At 38.7% G+C, this 26,064-nt stretch overlaps 1 protein-coding gene across 1 annotated transcript; it reads right to left on the reverse strand.

Moving 5' to 3' along the window:
- Positions 1-16,878: 16,878 nt before the first annotated feature.
- On the reverse strand, positions 16,879-20,267 carry LOC110727837. The gene is made up of 2 exons (XM_021907405.1): positions 19,657-20,267; positions 16,879-19,445 (listed from the first exon to the last, which is right to left on the reverse strand). The coding sequence occupies exon 2, from the start codon at positions 17,796-17,798 to the stop codon at positions 17,049-17,051; it is 750 nt and encodes a 249-aa protein (XP_021763097.1). The 5' UTR covers positions 17,799-19,445; positions 19,657-20,267; the 3' UTR covers positions 16,879-17,048.
- Positions 20,268-26,064: the final 5,797 nt, after the last annotated feature.

Consider the following 26,064-nt stretch of genomic DNA (forward strand, 5'->3'; position numbering starts at 1 on the left):
GATCTCTTGGATCGTTAAGGGGTGTAACCTTCACCCTGTGAACGGTTTACAAGTTCCTAAAACTTGTTGGCGACTCATTTGCTCTATCTTCTTCCCTTTTGGACGCCACCGTACTTTAGTGTATGATCACAGTGGGGTTCAAGCAAGGGGATTAACGCTTGAAATTATTCCCCACAGTTTTTTGGCGACTCCACTAGGGAGGATTTCTATTTTAATTCCTGAATTTGTTTCGGCAATGATTTACAATGATTTAGAATGAGTGGATGAGACTCGAAACGTTCTAAGTATTTCATGTGCGTAATTTTGATTAACATTATTGTCATATGTATAAAAAAGATCTCATTGGAAAGACCATCCGTAATGAGTTAAAAACATAGGATTTTACACGTAGGAAATTTGAGGAATATCTTTCACAACTAGGACCGAAATAACACTGCGCGAAACTGGAAAATTTTATCGAGCACAGAAAGCTGCTGAGGCATGTAGGAATTAGCGTCAGCGACCAGAGGATTGGCGCAATACTTTTAACCGTAGCGCCAGACGCCAGCATTGGCGCCAGGTGCTACAGCTAAAACCTGGCGCCAGTCTCTGTTTGCTAGCGCCAAATTCTTCCAATACCGAGCCAGAAATATGCGTTCTAATTTCGACCAGTTTTTCGTATTGTTTGCTCGATCCTACTTCCTGATTGAGTTTTTCTCACTTTTCTGAAACCCATATGTGTTCTACATATGGACATAACCCTCTGGGAATTCATGCTCCATCTACCTGATTGAACTCTCTGAGCAACAAAGGGTACATCCGAGAATGTTGAATTCACCAAACCATGGAAGCGAGTTTTTCTAAAAATCGCGGTGTCCCATCCACTCGCGCCAACCCTTCACGGTTAGGCTTCCGCACGGTGCATCCGGATAATTAACCATGGACCCTCTATTGACTAAACCATATCCCGAACTTTAGAGGACTAGAGCCATGGTTAGGTTGCAAATTCATTGCATCGTATTGTGCCTACTTGACTAATTGTGCATTATTTGTTGTGCATATACTATGTTTTCTTAACCATGTGTTGACTTGTGTTGAGATTAAATAAATTAATGACTTAAAGAACTTTGCCTAATTAATTAATTAATTTGAATAAATAAAGTCTAATATTTTAATCAGAATTGACCTAGTACGACTTTAGGCATACCCTTGTTGATTAATAACACCAAAAACAATCCCAGATTGAAGCTCCAGCATTGGCGCCAAAGTCTGGTCTGTAGCGCCACTCTGTGGAGTGTGACGCCTGGTGACAGCTCTGTCGTCTGGCGCTACACTACACAGTGCGGCGCCAGTCCTGTCGTTTGGCCGACATTTCGGATTATTGATCGAGTCATCACCTAGTGTCTAATTAACCAGTTTGCTAATTAAGTCGGTTAAATTTCGCTGTCAATAACACCTTGTCGAGTCATTAATTGAGTCTAGGCACTAAGTCCCATGGTCATAACACGAGTCTTAACATATCACCTACACTCACTAGTTCTAGCACACACTTTGAATATATGTCACCATGACCATGTCTTAGGTTCATGCATAAGTCGGTCTTTCCATCATTTGAGTTGGGGGGTACATTCTATCCCTAATTCTTCATATCCCTCCATCTACATCATTTTTCTTCACATTCTATTCCGATCTTTCTTCTTTTCCTCCATCCATTGCATGTTGAATAAAGTTTGAGTCAAATAATTCCACAGTACTTGGTCGAGGAGAGAAGGGCGATTAATCAAGGACAACCTCTTTATTCAGGTCTCGCTTTTTGATAAACCGATTCGTCAAAAGAGGAAGGCTAAAAAGATAATGGCAAGTCAAGAAGAAGTCAATGAGCTTAGGAACCAATTGGTTACCGTGACTGAGACACTGAAGCTACTCACACTCAAGATCGATGATCCCGTGAAGCAACAACAAATGAGCCTCATGCAAGAAAGTTTGAGCAAGCTATCTAGTGACTATAAATTTCAGGGCATGAGTTCACAAGGGGTCTCGCTGGACAAGGAACTTCTTCCGCATAAGTTCAACGCCACTGACATCCCTAAATTCAAGGCAACATATAACCCTTAATTCCATCTAAGAGCTTTTGAAACTATAATGAGCATTAAGGGTATCGATAAGAAGGTTTTCCCCTCTCTGTTCCCACTATCTCTCGAAACCATTTGCCAACAATGGTTCTTCTCCCTTGACAAAGAGAAAACCTCTACCTGGGAATCGATAGTAAACGCTTTCATTGATAGGTACAAGTGCAATATTCAAGACGAAACAGACTGTAGATAACTCGAGATGTTAAAACAAAAAGAAAACGAAGGTTTCACGTCTTTCTTCAATAAATGGAGGGAAACTTCCGCTAATATGGTCAAGGCTCCTACCGAAAAAAGAATCTGTGAGGATGTTTATCAAGAATCTCTAAGGGAAGTATTCAAAACACTTAAAGTACCAACACAATTTAAATACTTTCAAGGCTGTGTATAATATAGGCATTGACATTGAAGATGACCTTCTGAAAGATAATCTTTTGAAAGATAATAGTGCGAGAGGAAAGAAGAACGACCATCCTTCTTCTTCCTCTGCCATTAATGAGGTGTATGCTACGAACACCTCTAAATCGCAAATCCAAAGGTCAAAAAGAGTGTTCACTCCACTTGGTATGAGTTATGAAACGGCTTTCGAGAAGCTATATCACAAAGGACTAATCATGCCCATAAGGCCTATCAAAGATCCAGTTCCAGAAGCCAGGCCACCCAAGTGGGATCCTAATAAGCACTGCAAATATCATCAAGGAAAGGGTCACAACACCGAGGAGTGTTGGAAACTCAAAGAAGCTATTCAAGATCTGATCGATAACAATGAAACTCCCGAGATTCTAGCCATCGAAGAGGATCAAATATCCTTCGATCCATCACTTCTTATCACACCTGTAGGAGAGCCCATGATCGAGACAACTTATATAACCTCTCTCGATGAAGTGGCCATGATTGGGGAGGATGAAAGTCTTTTCTTGGATAATACCAGGGAAGACTCATCACGTCTAAAAGAGGACGTTCGAAAACTGCAAGATGTCATTGTCATGCTCTTGAATGTGGTAGAATAACTAGCAAATCAGGTGTTGGTCATCGAACAAAATCCTCGTCAAGGGTTTAATGAAGAATTCAATGCCCCTAAGCCACGGGCAAAACGGACCATTGAAGAGTACACACCAATAGAAATGACTTACAATGGAGCTTTTGACTGTCTTCATGATCAAGGTCATATTCGCTCCATTGGTCCCAGTCAAGACCCTCTATCTAAAAAACGTTTTCCCAATTGGGATCCAAATTCCTATTGTCGATACCATAAAGGTCGCGGTCACACTACTAAAAAGTGTCTCGCCCTCAAGGATCGTGTTCAAGACTTCATTGATTCAAATCTTCTTCGTGTTCCTCCGCGCGACAAGAAGGCCAAGATTAGTAACGATAGTAACAGTGGTTGTAAAGGGAAGAAGAACGACTATCCTTCTTCTTCCGAAAACACCTACTCTAGTAATAGTGTTGGTACTTTCGACCTTAGTGAGATCCTAGCCATGGGTAATCGAAAGCAACCGAAAAGGGCATTTACCCCTATTGGAATTAGCTACGATGAGGCTTTCGATCGACTCCATGCCAAGGGAATCATTACTCCTATTGGACCTCTTCAAGTTCCCCTGCTTGGGAAGAGAGTGCCTAGTTGGAATCCAAACGAACACTGCAAGTACCATCAAGGTAGGGGTCATGCTACTGAGAGCTGTTGGAAGCTAAAGGAGGATATCCAACATTTGATTGATAATAACAAGCTTCCCATGCCTCCAGTTAACAAGAAGAGCGAGTGATGATAAAGCGAACAACACAAGACAAGAGGCGAGCTTCAACGACAAGATTTCGTGACCTCTTTTTTTTCTATTTCTTTTTTATTTACCCTTTCCCCAATAAGTCTAGCATAGGCACCTTTTTATTCTCCTTAGATTTATTTTGTAGGATCATTATTTATTTTCCTTTAATAAAATGAGCATTTATTTTCTTACATATGATAATTTCATTATATTGCATTAAATAAAAAAAAATATCCGTGTTGAATTAAGCATAAGGTATACCAATGATTTAAGGCACCCCTTGTAGCCACATCATATCTCCTTTCACCTTACAAATTTACAATCCTTTCTTCATAAACCACTTTGAGCCTCGTCTAACGATAGACCTTTCTTTTTTCAACCTACATCTACCTAACCTTGGGATGGGATGGTGTGTAACTTATGAAATTCTAAAAAAAGGGCTTGAGTGAATTCAAAAAAAAATTAATTTAAAATAGCAAAAATAAGCAAAAGCAAAACAATAATAAATAAAAGTGTACAAAAGGGTAAATGTTCCAATGTCTTTGATAAGAAAATATCTTTGATAAGAACACGTCTCAGATTGCGTCTCTTATCGAGTGCTCGGTACCGTGCCTGAGAAACACGAATGCCAAGTGAGTGATAGACCGCATGATCGGGATTGCCCAATGTAGGGGTCGCTCGAAGTGCGCCTACGTTAAAAGCATGTGTGAATTTGCTTGGCACTCATAGGAAGTGGGAATTTATATTACGATTAGGGACAACGATTAGGGAAAAATAAAGTAGGGAGCCGCCAATAAGTTTTTAAGGAACTTGTAAACCGTTCACGGATCATAAAAGGCAACCACGAATAAAGGGACAACGAAGGCATCAACGATTGACCCGTGAAGGTTACACCCCATTCATAATCCATGAGATTACTAACTCCATATGGTTCGGAACCACGAAAGGAGGATCGGGGATGATGGTACGAAGTGAGTCATGGAGTCACATTCGCCCGTATTGGCCTTTACTCGATTCTTATAGTGAAAAGTGATTCCTGCGATCCCAAAGGCATACAAACAAATATTCAATTTGCTCCAAACTATTATTAAGCTAAATTGGTTTAATATTATTGCAACACATAATTCTAAAATATGAGTGATCACTTGAATTAATAACAAGATTAAAAAGGATCTTAAACCGGTTGTCCAAATTATCTTATTAGGCGTGATTTCCAATTACATATTCCCTTTAAACATGCAATATAGTGATCAATAAATAATAAAATAAGCATAAATATTGGAAGCAATTCAACAATAATAACGTTAGTCAAATCAAATATAAAATGACCCTAATCATGATACTAGCAACAAGAATAAAAATAAGAGTAATTAAGTGAATAATTACTCACTTTCTGCGTTTCCTTAAATTGCTACATCATGAATAAATTGTTAGTAACTTCAATAAAAATAAATAAAATGGAAATTAAATTAAATTAGAGTTGATTTGGTCCAAACCCTCAAACAGTTCTACCTTTCACGCCTTGGCTTGAGGACAGAACCACGAGTAAAGTATGGACTCTTTGGAGTGCTTGAAGAAGGAATTTTGAAAGAAAAAGGGTAGGCTAGTGTTTAGGCTAGAGCATAGAAGAGAGAAAAATAGAGAATTCATTGATGCCCCGTACATCAGAAATGAAGGGGTATTTATAGAAAAAATGTGTTGAGGGAACACACGGAACCCTAAAATGATAAAAACCCTAAAAAAGTATCCCGCGACACGACAAAGTGTACCGTGACACGGGAAATCCCACCGTTAGACGGGAAACATTCCCGTGGCACGGTGCACATTTTGTGTGACGCGGGAAATATTTAGTGAACGGGGGAGAAAACGCGTTAAGGGTTTACGCGAAAAGGACACGGAAATTCCCGTGTCACAGTAGGTTTCCCGTGTCACGGGGAATCCCACCGTCAAACGGGAAGGTTTCCCGTGACACGGTGGACTGTTGTCGTGACGCGGGAATTTTATGTCCGCTTTTCCGTCTAAATTCATTTTTAACCCTAATTTCGTTCAGCACTTTAAGTGTCGATTGATAATTTCGGGCCATTTTCTGATTTTATTATTATTTGGGGTAAAATAAATAAAAAGTTTGGGCCAAAATAAATAATAAAACAGTAAAATAAAAAAAGGTTTGGGCTGAAATTAAATAATAAGTTTGGGCTAAAATTAAAACTATGCTTTGACCAAACATCAAGACTAATCCATGGACTATTCAAAAATACGAATTTAATAAAATTGATTTTTTAAGCACTCTCGTGATTAAATATTGAACCCGACCAATAGTGGCGGTAAAAGGTTGTTCATCATCGGGTTTGGTTTTGGGGAGACATTTTTAGGTGTCTACAGAAGCCCCCACTTTGGCTGAGTTTGTAGAAACGTTAATTTCAAAAACGATAGTCAAAGTAGTCGATAGGGACGGAGAATGATTTAAGACATTCTGCGATCCTAAATCACTCTGTATACGCCGATACCGGCAGAAAAATGTTAATTCTACAGATAAAAGAGTAAAAAGATAGAATACGTATCTGGAACCAGTGTATCGGTGGCAAATGAGTTTGGCAGCTTCCTTTGCTTGAAGGAATCCACCGGATGACGTTCGTTGAAACGCTTTCCATACCTGAGGAAAGCCGACTGAGGAATTTGGTAGCTTTCTAAGCCAGAAGAAACCTACTGGATGATACTTTCCATGCCTGAGGAAAGTCGACAGATGATGAGAGTGCAAGTCTCATTGTATTGAGAACCTTGCGCCGTGAAATGATGGTGGTTCGATTGTCCCCGAACGTGGGCTGTAGTTGGTTCGCTTGTCCCTGAACGTGGGCTGTAGATGGTCCGCTTGTCCCCGGACGTGGGCTGTAGATGGTCCGCTTGTCCCCAGACGTGGGCTGTAGATGGTCCGCTTGTCCCCGGACGTGGGCTGGTTGTAAATGGTCCGCTTGTCCCTGGACGTGGGCTGTAGATGGTCCGCTTGTCCCCGGACGTGGGTTGTAGATGGACCGCTTGTCCCCGGACGTGGGCTGGTTGTAAGTGGTCCGCTTGTCCCCGGACGTGGGGTGTAGATGGTCCGCTTGTCCCCGGACGTGGGGTGTAGATGGTCCGCTTGTCCCCGGACGTGGGCCGTAGATGGTCCGCTTGTCCCCGGACGTGGGCTGTAGATGGTCCGCTTGTCCCCGGACGTGGGCCGTAGATGGTCCGCTTGTCCCCGGACGTGGGCTGTAGTTGGTCCGCTTGTCCCCGAACGTGGGCTGTAGATGTACCGCATGTCCCCGGACGTGGGCTGGTTGCAAGTGGTCCGCTTGTCCCCGGACGTAGGCTGTAGATGATCCGCTTGTCCCCGGACGTGGGCTGTAGATGGTCCGCTTGTCCCCGGACGTGGGCTGTAGATGGTCTGCTTGTCCCCGGACGTGGGCTGTAGATGGTCCGCTTGTCCCCGGACGTGGGCTGTAGTTGGTCCGCTTGTCCCCGGACGTGGGTTGTAGATGGACCGCATGTCCCCGGACGTGGGCTGGTTGTAAGTGGTCCGCTTGTCCCCGGACGTGGGCTGTAGATGGTCCGCTTGTCCCCGGACGTGGGCTGTAGATGGTCCGCTTGTCCCCGGACGTGGGTTGTAGATGGTCTGCTTGTCCCCGGACGTGGGCTGTAGATGGTCCGCTTGTTCCCGGACGTGGGCTGTAGTTGGTAAGCTTGTCTCCGGACGTGGGCTGTAGATGGTCCGCTTGTCCCCGGACGTGGGCTGTAGATGGTCCGCTTGTCCCCGGACGTGGGCTGTAGATGGTCTGCTTGTCCCCGGACGTGGGCTGTAGATGGTCCGCTTGTTCCCGGACGTGGGCTGTAGTTGGTAAGCTTGTCTCCGGACGTGGGCTGTAGATGGTCCGCTTGTCCCCGGACGTGGGTTGTAATTGAGACTTGCAAAGTAAAATTTGCTAGGGGACTCGTATATATTGTGATTGACTTGATCACTGACTTGACCAAGTTTGACATGACCACTGACTTGACCAAGTTTGACTTGATGTGACATGACATGTGTATGACTCGTGAGTGTGTGTATGTGTGTGTGTGCAGACACAAGCAAACAAAGATGCAAAAGCAAAAATTTTCCGTTAATTTGTGTCATGAGTGGAGGGTACCGACTTTCTCCCGAAAAAGAAAGATGTGAAAACTGAACTTTTATTTTCGAACTTCCCTCGATGAGAAAATTTTGAAATTTTTTTTAAACCTCCTCAAAAGAAAAGACGCGAAAAAAAGGAAAGAAGTTTTGAACTTCCTCGTTGAGCAAGACTAAATGAATCGAATGGATTGAATTGCTTTTCTTGAAAGTAATGTATGCATGATGCATGTCCTTAGGCCAGGAGGCTAAGGACAATTACATCATGTGACACGATAGATGAATTAACTTAGGTCTGGGAGCCAAGCATCATTTATGGTGTAAAGAAACGATCTTGAACGTCACTTAGTTCTGGAAGCTAAGCACGTGATTGATGAGTATTGCATAATGAATGTTTCTTAGGTCAAGGAGCTAAGAACGATATGCTTTGTATGATTACAAATCATTAATATATAAATGTTGCTCAGCACATTATGCGATGCATGAAACAATGAATATTGCTCAGGTCAGGAAGCTAAGCAAGTATACAACGTTTCTTCCAATGAACGTTATATTGAAAGATGATGAAGCATGCGCGGTAGGGAAACAAGATTTCATGATAAAGGGCTCTTAAAGGGAAGGATGATTGATATGGATATGGATGTGTGAGTGAAGTGTGTGAATGTGATACTAAGGCTGGCTGCAAGGGTTATGGCGATGGAAAGAGATATGAGAAGAGTCAAAGATGATGACTCTTTAGGCTAGGTAGGCTAAATGATGTGGGTTCAAGCCCCCAAGTCTAGCTCTAAATGGGTAGGGGTAAGCATTGGATATTCTTTGACTCGATCATGCATGGATATGAATGTGAATGTGGCCGCACCTCGATGTGAGGTTGCCTACGTATACGTTAGGAATTAGGCCAAACGTAGCTCTAAGCGAACTTTGCACAAGTGTATGTACACCTCAAAGAGGTCTTTCAAGGGTTGTAGTGTGGTTAAGTTGATGGTTTAAGGAAGAAAGGGGTAAAAGGCTCAAGACTCGAGAGAAGCCCCCAAGATGTGTAATTGTGAATTTGAAAATTTTGAATTTTGCAAGTTTATTTTGAATTTTTTTTTTTTTTGGGCTTTTCGTTTTTTTTTCCATTCTTTTGAATCAATGTAGGCAATCTCAGATCATGCGGTCCATCACTCACTTAACATTCATGTTTCTCAGGCACGATACCGAGCACTCGATGGGAGACGCAATTTGAGACGTGTTCATATCAAAGACATTGGAACACTTGCCTTTAGACATTGTTTTATTGTTGCTTTGCTGCTTTTTTTTTACTTGCTTTTTGAATGTTATACAATTACACATCTTCAAACCCCAGGGTTGAGTGAATGTGGGTTGAAGAAATGAAGGCCAAACGTTAGACGAGGCTCAAAGTGGTTGATGAAGAAATGGATATGTGATTGATTGGTTAATGGGGAATGACAGGGTTGCAAAGGTGCCTCAAATAATTGGTGTACCTTGTGTTTAGTTCGGCAATTGATGATTTTTTTTATCACATGATCGAATGTAAGAAAGAGATGCTCATTTATGAAGAAGGTAAGAAATGTGACATATAGACACATGGATAAGGAGAACCTATGCTAGACTTTTTAGGGGGAAGGGTTTGAAACAAAAGAAGAAGGAAACATGAAATCTTGGTGAGAAGCATGCATCGTGCATTGTCTTCATGGTTGTTTATGAGTAACTTCTTGCCGCCTGGTGAAAAATAAAAGTTTCTTGTTGTTGATGCTTTGATTGGAAGGATAGAAGGAAGGAGTGACGTTCCCCTTATTCTTCCAACTATTGCCTAGTGATTTTAGACTCAAGTACTTTTTAAGGATGAACTCACTTAATGCATTCACTCAATACTCAGATTGGAAAGGAAGAGTGTAAGAAACAATTTTGAAATCTGATGGGAAAACTCCACTCATTCCTATTACGACGGAAAACGACGCATGCATGGTCCTAATATACGATCATAAACAATATAGTGCATTACTCAAAGACAAAGTGTGTGAAATGACTCAACATGTGTGATTAGATGAGTTTATTAAGACTCGTGGTATGATCACATGGCTAGACATGAAGACGTTGTGAAAAACAAAGGACCCAATGACCAAATAGCACGGAAGACTAAAAGACAAACTAACTTGATTAATTTTGTCAAATTTTAATGTTTATGATATTTACTAGGTGAAAACGGTCCATTGGCAATCGTTATTCATAAATAAGATCAACCACAATCAAAGACAAAGAACACATGTTAAAATTAGAATAAAAATTGATCACAAGAAACTCGGAAGAGGACTAGAATTCTAGAAGAGTTATGACTCATGGGTATAAAAAAAATGAAAAAAATAAAAAAAATCTATAATCCTATGTTATACGAGTTGACACGGATTAAAGGATCGGGTAAGACTAGCTTGACGCGATTTTTTTTTTTAAAAAAAAAATAAAAAATAAAAAAAGGTAACGCTAAAAAGACATCTAAACTGGACAGGCTGTAGTATATCAGTTATAACTTTTTATCTGTGACTCTGATTTGGACGAAACCAACTCTAAATCAAAGATAAAACTCGAAGCTACAGATCCATAGGTGGCTGACACATAACTCTTTCTAGAACTCCGGCTATGACCAAAACAAGTTGACTCTTGTGCAGTATACGGGAATAAAAATCCGAGTTGACTCAAATTTTAAAAATCTATGACTCGACTCTAAAATAAAATAAAAAGGGTTTGATTAAAAAAAATTCAATAAAAAAAATGCACATATAAGCATATTGTCACGCATGATGCAATGAAGTTTGCAACCTAAAGTCAAGATCTAAGTTCCACTATGGTCAAGCTTTTGTGTGTCAAAGGGTACCATAGTTAATAGTTTAGACGCGTTAGCAAGGCAGCCTCCCTTGAGGGTGTATGCCAACGGGCGGCTCCGCAAGTTCGTGATGAAATCGAACTCGACTCCATGGTTTGGGTGGATTTAAAACCTCGGATGAACCTTTATTGCCATGAGCGTTTTTGGGTTGATAGAGCTTAAATCCCCCGGGCTAGCCACATACGTAGAACACGTACTATTGTGGCAAAATAAGTAACCTAAATAGCATATGCATATGTGACAATGCCAATTAAATCGCAGGAATACAATTCAAGAATCTATCAAGTCTCATCCACTCATCTTAATTAAATACCGATCACTCAAATAGATAAATAATCAAGAATCCTCCCAAGTGGAGTCGCCAAATTGTAGGCATCGCTCGAACTGCGCCTACGTTAAAAGCATGTGTGAATATGCTTGGCACTCATAGGAAGTGGGAATTGACATTACGATTAGGGACAAAGATTAGGGAAAAATAAAGTAGGGAGCCGCCAACAAGTTTTTAAGGAACTTGTAAACCGTTCACGGATCATAAAAGGCAAACACGAATAAAGGGACAACGAAGGCATCAACGATTGACCCGTGAAGGTTACACCCCATTCATAATCCATGAGATTACTAACTCCATATGGTTCGGAACCACAAAAGGAGGATCGGGGATGATGGTACGAAGTGAGTCATGGAGTCACATTCGCCCGTATTGGCCTCTACTCGATTCTTATAGTGAAAAGTGATTCCTGCGATCTAAAAGGCATACAAACAAAGATTCAATTTGCTCCAAACTATTATTAAGCTAAATTGGTTTAATATTAATGCAACACATAATTCTAAAATATTAGTGATCACTTGAATTAATAACAAGATTAAAAAGGATCTTAAACTGGTTGTCCAAATTATCTTATTAGGCGTGATTTCCAATAATTACATATTCCCTTTAAACATGCAATATAGTGATCAATAAATAATAAAATAAGCATTAATATTGGAAGCAATTCAACAATAATAACGTTAGTCAAATCAAATATAAAATGACCCTAATCATAATACTAGCATCAAGAATAAAAATAAGAGTAATTAAGTGAATAATTACTCACTTTCCGCGTTTCCTTGAATTGCTACATCATGAATAAACTGTTAGTAACTTCAACAAAAATAAATCAAATGGAAATTAAATTAAATTAGATTTGATTTGGTCCAAACCCTCAAACAGTTCTACCTTTCACGCCTTGGCTTAAGGACAGAACCACGAGTAAAGTATGGACTCCTTGGAGTGCTTGAAGAAGGAATTTTGAAAGAAAAAGGGTAGGCTAGTGTTTAGGCTAGAGCATAGAATAGAGAAAAATAGAGAATTCATTGATGCCCCGTACATCAGAAATGAGGGGGTATTTATAGAAAAAATGTGCTGAGGGAACACACGGAACCCTAAATGATAAAAAAACCTAAAAAAGTATCCCGCGACACGGCAAAGTGTACCGTGACTTATCTAGGGTTTTGAGCCTTTATCCCCTTCTTTTTCAGCCTTTAACCTAACCACGTTACAACCCTTAAAAAGACCTTTTTGAGGTATACACACTTGTGCGAGGTTCGGCTAGAGCTACGTTCGGCCTGATTCCTAACAAGTACTTAGGCAACCTCACATCGAGGTGCGGCCGTAATAAAAATGCATTCATATTCACACACTTACACCATGATCATATCAAGGGATCTCCTATGCTCATCCCTATTTACTTAGAGCTGGACTTGGGGGCTTGATCCTTATATCATTAGCTTACCTAGCCTAAGAGCCACCACCACTTGACTCTTTTCAATATATCTTTCTACACACTTAGCTCTTGCGGCCTAACTTTAGTGTCACTTTCACACACCGCACAGATACATGACCAAATATACTTCCCTTAGGAACCCTTTGTCATGAAATCTTAACATAACGCTGAAGCATGCCTTGTCATATCAACATCACTCATCAATAATAATCATCATTGCATCATGAAGTATGAAGTCCTCAGCCTCCGTGCCTAAGTTACCCAAATGTTTTCGTCATTGAGTCAATCATTGAGACAGCCTAAGATGGATTAATCCTTGCACCTTGAGAGATAGTATCAAACAACATTTGACTAAGCTCATTCAACATGCACCTTCAAAGACTTCGATCCTTTTTTTTTGCGTCTTTCTTTTTTGGGAGAAAGTCGGTACCCTCCACAAAAATGACGGAAATTTTTTGCTTTTTTGCATTTTTGAGTCGCCACAATCACATTACAATGCACACACGAGTCATGTACACATTGAATCATGTCGTGTCATATCACTTTGATTTGAGTCTAACACATGTGTCATTTCACTTCGAGTCGAGTCAACCTCAAGTTAATCACAGAGAGTCAAGTTTATACCTTGAGTCGTGTCAAGTCGATGAGTCAAGCGACGTTAAACCTTAGGTCAACCCTATGATAATTGAAGAAATTGGAAAAATTCTATAGTCGAAAATGAATACAGGTGCATCAGAAAAGGGAAGACCCTACTCCAGCGCCAGACGACAACATCTAGCATATGGAAACAGATTTCAACGCTTGGCGCTAGATCTCAGCGTCTGGCGGCAGAGTCAATTCTTGGCGCCAGAGATATTTCAGCAGCGACAGAGCTCGAAGCCTCTCAGAAAGGTGACTTTGACCTCATACAGCAATTTCGGGTTCCTTGGTACGCCAGTTAGCCCCTATAAGCAATTTGACATGATTAAGTAATCAGTTTGATTACAATCACAATAAGTGATCGACCTGATGAAAGATCGTCTCACTTAGCATAAAGCGCCTAAGAATTGGCTCATCACGGAAACACCGACATACTGGTTTTAGCGGAAGAAAAGTTTAGGCGAGCTTTAGAGATCGACAAACGTTGGTCTTCGGAAATTTTTCTTCAGAATATTATCGCAACAAACGTTCAAGTACCGAACCTCTATTGTTCAGAGACGCGTGAACATCTCCATCAAAGCTCTTTGCTCCAGAGACGCATGGGCATATCATCAAAGCTCTTTTGTTCAAAGACACGTGGACATTCCTTTCAAAAGCTCTTTTGCTCCAGAGACGCGTGGGCATATCATCAAAGCTCTTTTGTTCAGAGACGCGTGGACATTTCATTCAAGATCTATTATCCAGAGACGCGTGGGCATATCAATCAAGCTCTTTTGTTCAGAGATGCGTGGACAATCCTTTTTAAGCTCTTTTGTTCAGAGACGCGTGGACATTTCCTACAAGCTCTTTTGCTCAGAGACGCGTGGGCATCCTATTATCAAGCTCTTCGTTCAGAGACGCGTGGACACATCATTCAGAAGATCATATCAAAAAGAAGCTCTTTGTTCAGAGAAGCAGGAACATATCAAAAAGAAGCTCTTTGTTCAGAGACGAGTGAACATCGAAAAAGCAAGGTGGCGTTCCCTAGATTGTGGAGAGTTGTCACAAACAACTGAGGATTGTTTCAAGAGAATTAATCTTCTATAGTATTCCCTTGGACGTGGAATATTATCAATGCGGATGAGGATTGTTTCAAGAGAAGCAATCTTCGATAGTATTCCCTTGGACGTGGAATATTATCAATGCGGATGAGGATTGTTTCAAGAGAAGCAATCTTCGATAGTATTCCCTTGGAAGTGGAGTACTATCATAGCGGAAGAGGATTGTTTCAAGAGAAGCAATATTTGATAGTATTCCCTTGGACGTGGAATATTATCAAAGCAGAGGAGGATAGTTTCAGGCGAAGCAATCTTCTATATTAGAAGCAGTTACAAGTGTAGCAGTTTTCAAGCGGGATGACATTCTCTAGCTTGCAAGAGGTCATCAAAACAACAGTAAAGCGGCAGCAAATCGGTTACTTTCAGAGACGTGTGCTTGACGGTGCAAGATACGCGTTTCTTAACTCTTTTATTTGTTTAACTAACGCTAGTTTGCAGGTATCGGCATTACAAGAGTGGCTTAGGATCGCAGAGCGTCCTAAATCATTCTCCGTCCCTATCGATACTTTGACTTTTGTTTTCGAAACTCTCGTTTCTCCAAACTCAGTCAAAGTGGGGGCTTCTGTAGACACCCATTTGTGTCTCCCCAAAACCAAACCCAATGATGAGTACCTTTCGCGTCGAATCATAATCGAATGAAGTGAAAGTGTGGAAAGTTTAGTGTTGCGGAAAGTTTTAATTTCTTTTCTCTTCTCTCTATTTTTAAAAACTTATTTTAAGAAAATAGACAATCCAGTTTGGTTGGTCCATGATATGGGTCCTATAATGGTGTAGTTGGATGGGGCTTGACAAGATCTTTCCAACGATATATTATAAGCCCAATTCCGATGAATATTGAGGAAGTTATGGCCAATTTAGTGAACTGGGCCCGGTTTGAGCTTTATGTGCAGCCCAATGATCTAGGGGAGGGCCTAATATGTTTTATCATTCCTAATGCAATTAGGAATGGTTTTAGTCTTCTAGATTCTTCTAGAAGGTTCTTTTCATTCCTAATTCAATTAGCATTGATAAATTGACTTTTGTTGACTTTTCAGAGTTTTAATTAAAATCAAAGAGCATTTTTGAGGGAAATACAATTTTATCCTCCTGTACGGCAATTTTTATCTGATTTTAAGGAAACGCGTGATTTTCTGAATCAGCGCCAAATGCCAGCTGTAGCGCCTGGCGCTAACGTTGGCGCCTGGCGCCAACAACCAGCGTTGGCGCCAACTCTGTTTTTCGTGCGCCAGACTATGTTTTGATATTTTATCTTTTTGGCTGATTTTCTCTATAAATAACGTATTAAAAACTCCGTTTTCGAAAACCAGTTTTCATCAATTCTTATTTTAGAACCAATTTTAACCAGTATTAATCAACAACCAGTTTTCATCTATAATCAATCTACCAACTCTCATCAAGTTTTGCTTGATTACTCTCTCTCTCTCACTCTTTTCTAAACTAGCTTTTCTCACATATAAAAATTTCGCATTCATTAGATCTAGAAACACCTAGCCATATTCGAAGTTGCATTCGCCCTAGACGTGAAAGGTTTAATTTCTGAGGGTTTGGTCCCAAATCTCTCTTTCAATTATTTAGTTTAATTATTTGTTTATTATTTTCCTTGAAGTTACTAACGTGTGTATTTTGTTGTTAGAAAGAGGTACGAGGCATCAAAGTAAGTACTTTAATGGTTTTTATTGATGTTATGATGTAGAAATCATGCTTAGGTTGTTATTTTGATTCCTAGTATCATGTCTAGGGTAATTTTAATATCAAGTATGATCGTTATGATGCCTTTTATATTCTTCCTAATATTTATGATTGTTAGTATCATGTTAGGGTTAAAGATTTGATTTTTATTGTTTAGTGACATGCTAGGGTTTGTTATTAATCTTGTTAGTATCATGCCTAAGATCTTGCTATGCTTTAACATGATTATTATTATGATTAATATAATTGTTATTATGATGATTATTGTTTTGATTATTATTATGATTATTTTTATTTTAATTATTTATGATTATTATTATTATGTTGCTTGTTATTTATTTTTATTGCTTGATCACACCTTTTATGCATGTTTAAAGGGAATTTTGTACTTGTAATCACGCTTAATAAGATAATTAATAATCTTGTTAGGGTTAATATGATTATAATTCAAGTGATCGTCAATAATTGATTTATTTGTGCATTAAATTCAACCAACATAGATAAACAGGTTTAGGATTAATCCTATTGATTGTATGTTAGTCAGAAAGCGCACATGAATACAGAATAAAGTAGAGGCCTATTATTACGGCAGGTTCAATCTCTTTTAGGTTGGATTTGTACCTTCATCCCCGAACCCTTATTTGGTTCAAGACCTTATGGAGTTGACGACAGTGGCGGACCCAGGAATTGAACCTAGGGGGTTTGAACTTTATCAAACACCCGATATCCAAATGCACGGATATAAATCGGGTATACAAGTATAAAATAGAATGTTCAAATAAATATCAATACACAAGTAAACAACAAAATAAGTCCAAATTTCAATAAAATTGCAAAATAAAATGATCTGATACAACAATACATAACTTCAATTAAATGTCAAAATACAATACATAAAAAAGATGCAAATTACAAAAGCATTCTTCGAGTTTTCTTACTTTGAAAACGTTCCAATACATCATTGTCACTAACGTTCAAGAAATGTGACTAAACAATCATTCATTAGTTGATCTCCCATACTATTTCTCAACTTGTTCTTCACATAAGTCATCGAAGAAAACACCCTTTCCACACTTGCAGCTGCCACCGGAAGGATTAATACTAATCGAACAAGCAAATAAACCATTTTGTAAGAACAATGTTTATTTGTTTCAACTAGCATCATAGAAAGCTCATTAATATCCTTCAATTTGTTGAACCTCTCATCTTTCCGCATGTCATCAATAAAAAACTCAAGTTCATGACGAAGTGCTGTCATTGTCATATCATTACTTGGAAACTCTTTCGGGTAAAACTCGGCAAGTCTCATCAACTTTTTCTTATCAAATGCAGCAAAAGAATTGATAGGATTCAAGCAAGCCATACAAACAAGCAACTCCATATTTGCCTTATCAAATCTATTATTAAGCTCTTGAAGTTGTAAATCGATAACACTTACAAACATCTCAATTCGAAAGCGATGAAGATTTTGAACTTTAGCAAAGAAGCGCTTTGATCTCCCACGGGGAACATACAAATCACTCATACCAGGAACATAAATGTTATGTTTAACACAAAAACAAGTGACAAGATCTAAAAAGTCATCCCACCCATGTTCCCTCATCTTTTGCAACTTCTCTTTGGTCAAGGTAACAAATGACATGGCATTAACAATATCTTGATCCCCCCTTTGCGAAGCTTGACACAATTTCTCTGTTATCCCAAAAATTTCGGACATTTAGTGTATCATGAATATGAACTCAAATGACTCAAATGTATCCATAATAGTGATAGCTTTGACACGATCCTCCTTGTAAATCTTATTTGCTCCAATCTTTTTAATAACCTTAACAATGGAAGAATACAATGAAGTGACATTCGCAACAGTTTTATAATGTGATCCCCAACGAGTATCACCCGGCTTACCCAAACCCATTTCTTGGTTTAACCCTTGTCCACTTTCAATTTCACCTAAATCTAATGCTTCAAGCACTTCTTGAGATTGAGTTTCTCTGATCATTTCCCTTCGCTTACAAGATACTCCAATCACATTCAACAACATTGTAAGTTGTTCAAAAAGCCAAATACAATCATCATTTAGCAACAACAACAAGAGTCAATTGAAGTTGATGAGCAAAACAATGAACATAATAAGCTTCTTTCGTATCATTCATGACCAAAGTTTTAGACCATTTATCTCACCCCTCATGTTACTAGCCCCGTCATAACCTTGTCCACGAACTCTAGACAAACTCAATGAATGTTCCATAAGCAAAGTTTCAATTGCAAGTTTTAATGTTAAAGTAGTTGTATCTCCAACTTGTACAATTCTAAGAAACCTTTCACCTATCCCACCTTTTTTATTCACATAACGCAAACAAAGGGCCATTTGTTCTTTTTGAGACACATCACTAGACTCGTCAGCTAGTATACCAAAGTAGTCACCATTAAGATCTTCTATAAGTAGCCTAGTGGTCTCTTTGGCACAAGAGTTTATAAGGTCTTTTTGGATGGATGGAGCAATCATTTGATTGTTTCCGGGAGCACTAGTTCATACAACCTGCTTAACATCATCATTATTATCAGCAAGCCATTCTAAAAGGGCTAGAAAGTTCCCTCGATTACTTGAATCCTCACTTTCATCATGTCCCCGAAAAGCTAAACCTTGATTCAAAAGAAACCTAACACATTTGAGTGAGTATGTTAAGCGTCTTTTGTAAAAAATTCTAGCCTCTGATGTGTATGTACTAAAAGTTTCTATGATTGATGTTTTTGGTTTTATGTAGTTATCATATTTCTCTTGAGCTTGATTATGAGCACTACCAACACCACCAACATGTCTATCAAATCTTTCAATTTTATTCCAACCCCTAAATCCCCCTTTTACAAAAGTATCACCACCCGGAGATGTAATTTTGTCCTTAAACAAGTAGCACACAAAACAAAAGGCCGCATATTTCTCAACACTATATTCAAGCCATTCATACTTATCAAACCAATAAACATTAAAGTGACGCATACCTCCAATTGATCGTTGAGGGAAATTATGAGTGCGTGGGTCACAACTTTTCTTGGAAATATATCCTCTCCTCACGGCATCTTGATCATTAGAAGGGTACCCCAAGATTGGAATTCTTTTTCCGGGATCATGTGGAAGAAGTTCAACATCGTATACGCGATCCTCGACACCAACATTTGAAGTACTTGCTCCATGTGGTTGTGAATTGCTTTCAAGTGGAGGTTGAATGACATTAGGTGACTCTATGTCTTCTTCATCCTCTATGTCTTCACTAATAGGTTTAGAGTTTGGAAAGGAAAATTTTGATGATTTTTTGAGATTTGTTCCAAAAGTGCTCCAAACTTTTCATGGTCACACACTAGTACACTACAATAATTCAAATAAAATTAATTAGTACTACATCTACTGCAAATTAATTCATAATTCATTTAACAATCAAGTATCCAAGTGAATCAACATATTATGATATTAACAATTAAGATTTAAGAAACTCAAAACTCAAAATTAAAACTCAAAAACAGAAAAGAAAAAACAGAAATTGAAAAGAAAAAACAGGGAGTAAGTGAGAGAATGTTACCTCGAGTAGATCGTCGGCGTCGCCCTTGACCCTCGTGGCCTCGTCGGTGAGTAGTGGCGACAGGTGTGGACGTGTCTCAGTGCGGCGTCTTGAGAAGTGAGAAAAAATGGAGAAGAAAGTTAGGGTTTAGCAAGCAGCAGTGAGCAGTGTATGAGAATTGAGAAAAGAAAGGGAACAATTGAATAGAACGAAAGTTACAGGGAAAAAAAGGGAGAAAAGAAAAAAGAAAAAAATAATAAAGTTGCGCGTCCTGGGTTTCGAACACGCAATCTGTGGCACAATTTGAGAGTCACTAAACCAACTGAGCTAGCGCCTGACATAGTAAACAATTATTTAAGATATTTTATTTATAGGTTTTTTTTTAAAATAACTTTTAATTTTTTTTTCCGGATCTAACGGGGTTCAGTTGAACCCCCTGAACCCCCGCTAGATCCGCCACTGGTTGACGATCTCTTGGATTGTTAAGGGGTGTAACCTTCACCCTGTGAACGGTTTACAAGTTCCTAAAACTTGTTGGCGACTCTTTTGCTCTATCTTCTTCCTTTTTGGACGCCACCGTACTTTAGTGTATGATCACAATGGGGTTTAAGCAAGGGGATTAACGCTTGAAATTATTCCCCACACTTAGCCACCCTTCAAGATCTGGGTAAGAAGCTTATAGGAGCACACGACATCCGCTTTGGGAACTGGGATCCCGGAGCAACAGGGGAGCTCCGATACACCAACGGCCACCATATTGACCGCCACAACAACAGGGGTAACTGGGATCACCGCAAGTTGGATAAGCCGAAGTTTGAAGGCGTCGATCCCAACGGAAAATTTGGTGGTGGACATCATGGTGGTGGTGTTCAAAACGATTTCAAGGAAAGTAGTTCGGGAAAGAAGCTAGTTGGTGTCTTAGGTGGTTCACCAGCAGCACAATTTAAGAAGGGAGGTGTTGGAAGAGGACGGTCCGATGGGGGTCTTGGATCCTTAGCCGGAAAAGGTGAGTTTGGTGGTAAGGCCACCACTAGAAGTTGCTTGAACAGGGACGGAGCTGGCTTCGTGAGAGGCGGGTCAGTAGCTAGTGGGACCGGAGGAGGCCCTGGTGGGTCCGAAAAAGGTGAGGATAGTCGTAAGACCACCACTATTGGTGGCCTAAGTATAAAAGAAGGTGTCTTTGTGAAGGGCAGATCTGGTGCATGTGGGCCAGGGAGTGGACCGGGTTGTGTGTGTAGGTGTGTGTGTGCGGTTCAGGAACAACGGGCTACAGGTGTTTTGGGCTGTCGGGTCGCCGCAGAGAATTGTGGGGGATTGCGCATGAACGTCCATGGTTGAGGTGGTGTTGATTGTGGTGGATTCGTGCAGTAGAGGCGTGGTGATTTCGCTGGTGGTTTCATCGGTGGTGGTGATCTCGTCGGAGATGGACTTATGTCTTTAACTGGTGGTGGTGTCTTGGACGGAATGAGACCAGATTCCTATGAGGGCAGTGGAACGGAAGGTGGGAAATGGTGGACATGGTTGCTGAAGTATTCAGTGGTGGCGTGCGGTAGAAGTTGTACTCTGATTTTGGTGGAAAAGAACAAAATTCTAGAAAATGGTAGTAAGGGCATTCTGGTAAAAAGTGGGGAAGGAGACAGGAAAAGGTGGAGCAGGTGTAGTGGTTTGATTGGTCCCCTCTCATATTTACAAGGCAATTTATTAACAAATCATAGCATGTGCCCAACTAATGGAAATGAGGGTAAAGATTTTGAAGCAGTAAAGCATGTCACTGGGCCTTTGTCTAATAAAATCAACATTCATGCCATTTTACCAGTCCATGTTTTTTAGTCCAAATTCCATGATCCAAGGATCACAAGTCAGACAAACCCAATTTTGGTGCCACATCCATTTGATTCCTTTTGCCATATTAATCAAGATGTTTAGCTTAATCTCAACATCCTTAATCCGACTAAGTTTCCTAATCCCCCTTGTTCTCAACTACTCCCAGATAGTAGCTCCCAATATCATTGTAGAGAATATTTCAAGCATTATCCCAAACTTGAACCCTACAGTGATCATACACTTAACTATGGCGGCGTCCAAAGGGAAGGAAGCTAGAGCAAAAGAGTCGGCAACAAGTTTTAGGAACTTGTAAACCATTCACAGGGTGAAGGTTACACCCCTTAACGATCCATGAGATCGTCAACTCCAATAGGCCGGGTCTGGATCCATGACTGGTGTTTGGGGATGAGGGTATCACTAGGTGAAAAAATAAAATTGGCACCGGTTCAAAACCCCTCAATGCCACCGGTTTTGAACCGGGGCCGATATGGGGGGTGCCAATTAGTGGATGAAAAGGCCACCGGTTTGAACCGGTGGCAAAACTCAAAATTGGCACCGGTTAACCGGTGCCATAAAAGCCCACAAAAAATTAATTCCAAGTTTTTGGCACCGGTAACCGGTGCCAAAAAAGCCCAGAAAATCATTTTTTTTTGTCTTTTTTCACTTAAAAATTAAATTGACTAAAATAAATAAGAACAACAAAATATAAATCGAATATCATTCAATATAATAGAAAATTTACAGTATATAATTAAAAAAAAAAATTACAATATAGATCTATAAAATTGATCAATTACAACATATAAATAAAAAAAAAACTACAATATAAATAAAAAAAATTACAACATCACAATAAAAAAAACTCCATACAACATCTAAATCAATATTCTTGATTCTACGATTATGTGCACTATTTTGGAATGCAAAGCAATAGTATACCTGCGCCAATTAAAACATCCAAAATAAATCGATTAAAATGAATTAGTTGCGAAAAAAATAAAAAAAAACCGAGAAAATAAAAAAAATCGAATTAAATTCGATTAAAAGAAAAAAAATCAATTAAAATAAAAAAAGAAAAGAAAATCAGTTAAAAACAAAAAAAAAATCAAATTTAAATCGATAAAAATAAAAAAAACAGTTAAAATAAATTAAAAATCCAAGAAAATAAACAAAATCAAATTAAAATAAGTTAAAAAAATTGATTAAAACAAACCAGAAAATCGAAAATCAGTTAATAACCCAGAAAAAAAAAAGAATTAAAATCAACACTTAAAAAATCGATTAAACTAAAAAAAAAATTGATTAAAACAAAAAAAAATCGGTTAATACAATTAAGCTTCGAAAAAAACAAAATTCAAAACCAAAAAATTCAATCCCAAAAATTCAAACCCAAGAAAAAAAATTGAAATCGAAAAAACCCAGAAAAAAAAAATTGAAATCGAAAAAAACCCAAAAATCGAAATAACCCATAAATTAAAAAAAAAACTGAAATTGAAAAAACCCAGAAAAATAATTGAAATTGAAAAAAAAAACCCAGATCGAAAAAAAAATCAAAATCGAAAAAAAAAATGTTAGAATCGAATAAAAAAACAGAAATCGAAAAAAAAATCAAAATTAAAATAAAAAAAACCTAGAAATCGAAAAAAAAAACCCAAAAATCGAAAAAAAAATTGTATTAAAATTCAATAAAAATACCAGAAATCGAAAAACAAAAATCAAAATCGAAAAAAAAAATCAAAATTGGAAAAAAAATCAATTAAGAGAGATAATAGCTAACTCTATAAGGATAAAAAATCGAAATCGAAAAAAAAAAATCAAATTTCAAAACCAGAACTCGAAAAACAAAAAACCCATAAATTGAAATCGAAGGAGAACGGTCTTGGTGTTGCATGTTGGTGGTCTTCGAATGAAAGAAAGGAGGAGGACACGAGGGAGAAGGAGATCGAGAAAGAGAAATAGCAGGAGGAGAACGAGATCGAGAATGAAAGAGAAGGAGTGGAGAGAGAAAGAGGAGAGAGGATAGAGAAACGGTTGTGAGAGTTAGGGTTGGGGGGGGGTTATAAAGGGCCGGGTTTTTTTTATTAAATAATGGCACCGGTTCAAACCGGTGGCTTTATGTTTTTGCCACCGGTCCGAAGTGAACCAGTGCTATATGTCTTGGTTCATTAGGCCGCCAATTTTTAAGGCCATTTTTGCCACCGGTTTGGACAAAACCGGTGGCAATAATTAGGGGGTGCCTTTTTGATTTTTTTTCTACTAGTGTACAAATCGTACCTAAAAGAGACTGAACCTACCCTAATAATAGGCCTCTACTTTATTCTCTCGTATTCATGTGCGCTTTCTGACTAACATGTAATCAATAGGTTAACCCTAAACCTGTTTATCTATGTTGGTTGAATATTAATGCACAAATGTAGACACCAAAAAATGTCTCCCCAAAACCAAACCCGATGATGAACAACCTTTCACCGCCATTATTGGTCGGGTTGAGTATTTAATCTTGGAGTGCTTAAATCCATATTTCCATTTCATAAACCAACCCAATTCATAGCCCATTTCCCCAAACCATAACTTATTTTCCTCTTTTCGTGCCTTTAAACCCAAAATAATTCATTTCGTGTCCTTTAAAATCATTCATTTCGTGTCCTTTTTATAAAAACGTTTAATCCAGTTTATTTTGGTCTATAATCTGGGTCCAATGATTAAATATTTGGATGGGTCTTTAAAAGAGCTTTCCAACGATATATTATAAGCCCAAATCCGAGTTATAACGAATAAGTTATGGCCAAAATATTAAACTGAGCCCAAACCGAACCTAAGCCCACCTTACCTACGACCCAATGATCATGTGGAGGGTCCAAATTATTTAATCCTATTCCTAAACCAATTAGGATTAATTAGGATCTTCTACAAGTTTCTAAAAGATCTTAATTATTCTTTTTGAAAAGATAAGATTAAAGAGTTTGAAATTGAATAAAACTTCTTTTTATTAAAAATCCTATTTCTATCAGAATTGAAAGACATTCAAAGATAGACAGATATTATTTTCGTGTCTCATAGTTTTTATCCAAATTTTATATGGTTGGATAGCCCTTGAAATTATCTTTCCAATGATATATTACAATATCAATTTCGAGCTATAATGGAAAATATATGAATAAAATGTCAAACACTGTCCAAAACTAACACCGTCTCACTATTTTGGTCATATATTTTATTATATAAAATATTTTAATCTTATTCTAATTGGGTTAGAAAGTAGACTTCAAGAGCTTTCCAACGATATCTTATTCATCTTATTCCAATTTTTGGATCAAAAGATATGATAAAAACAAAAATTGCAAAAATTGTTGTCTATCGCAAGAGTTTTATCCGATTCGAATTCTTATCTTTTCTTGATTCGACCCCTCTTTTTTCCTTATAAATAGAGGTAATATCTCCCCTTTTCCAATAATCAACAAGTTTGATCATCAAATCATTCTCTTCTTCCTCTTTAGCCTAAACACTAGCCATCCTGTTCTCTCATAATACTTCCCCTAAGCGCTCCAAGGAGTCCATACAATATCCGAAATTCTATACTTAAACCAAGGCGTGTGATGTGTCTATTTTATATATTATTTTACCCCCGTCCCTTGGTTATAATTAGTAGTGTTTTTGGCTCTTTAGAGCCACTTTTATTACTAATTGGTGTTTTCTAGTGTTTTCGTAGATTTGGTTGACTTTTGCAGGGATTTATGCTTTTAGAGTATTTTCCCGAGATATTTTGGAGCAATCACGAACATTGGAGAGGCACGACCAGAGTTTATAGCCCAGGGTCGGTTAGAGCCATCGAACTGGTGATTAAGGGCTCGGTATAGGTGATACCGGGGCATTTGGACCGAGTATTCAAGACCGGAAGAGGAAACCCAGATTGGCCCGAAGAGTTGGAGCCCAATCGAAGTCCAAATAGTGGCCCGAATGAGCCGCCCAGCCAAAAAGGCTGGCGCCCAGAGGCGCGCCTGGCCGGGCGGGAGAAGCTTTGGCTGGCGCTCGGTGACGCGCCCGGCCGGGCGCGAGATTAGTTGTAGGGCTAAAAAGGCGCGCCCGATCGGGCGCGTGTATTTCTTAGGAGATGTTTAACGTCGTTTTAATTTGTTTTAGTTTAGGATATTTGTACGGAGTATAAATACTCCTCCGTAATACGATTTTAGTATCTCTTCTTCTTCTTTTTACTCTTTCTTTACTCTCTTAATTATACTCTTAGATTTCTTTTCTCTTAAACCTTTGTTCTTAATTCTACTCTTAATTCCAGATTTATTTTGGTAACGATTTCTCTTCTCTTAATCTCAGTTATTTACTTTATTCTTTTTATCATGATTTATTTTATTGTTTTGATTAGTTTAGTTTTTAATATGTGTGAGTAGTTTTATTTCTAGGATTTATGGGGATCCATAAATAATATGAAGGGGTAATTTATTGTTGTTAATTATCAATGCTAGATTAATTTCCTATTGATTGATTTAATGCTCTGTGACTAGATTAGGCCTAATCTTTTATGCATGAGTTTGACAATATTGATTCGAGATTCGACAGATGAGAATTGATGTTTGGGTCTAGTTTCAATAG

The sequence above is a fragment of the Chenopodium quinoa genome, unplaced genomic scaffold (genome assembly GCF_001683475.1).
Source record: "Chenopodium quinoa cultivar QQ74 unplaced genomic scaffold, ASM168347v1, whole genome shotgun sequence".
Classification (NCBI taxonomy): Eukaryota; Viridiplantae; Streptophyta; class Magnoliopsida; order Caryophyllales; family Amaranthaceae; genus Chenopodium; species Chenopodium quinoa.

Coding starts and splice junctions, on each gene's coding strand:
- LOC110727837 (XM_021907405.1), bottom strand. CDS start 17,798: ATGTCCGAAATTTTTGGGATAACAGAGAAATTGTGTCAAGCTTCGCAA.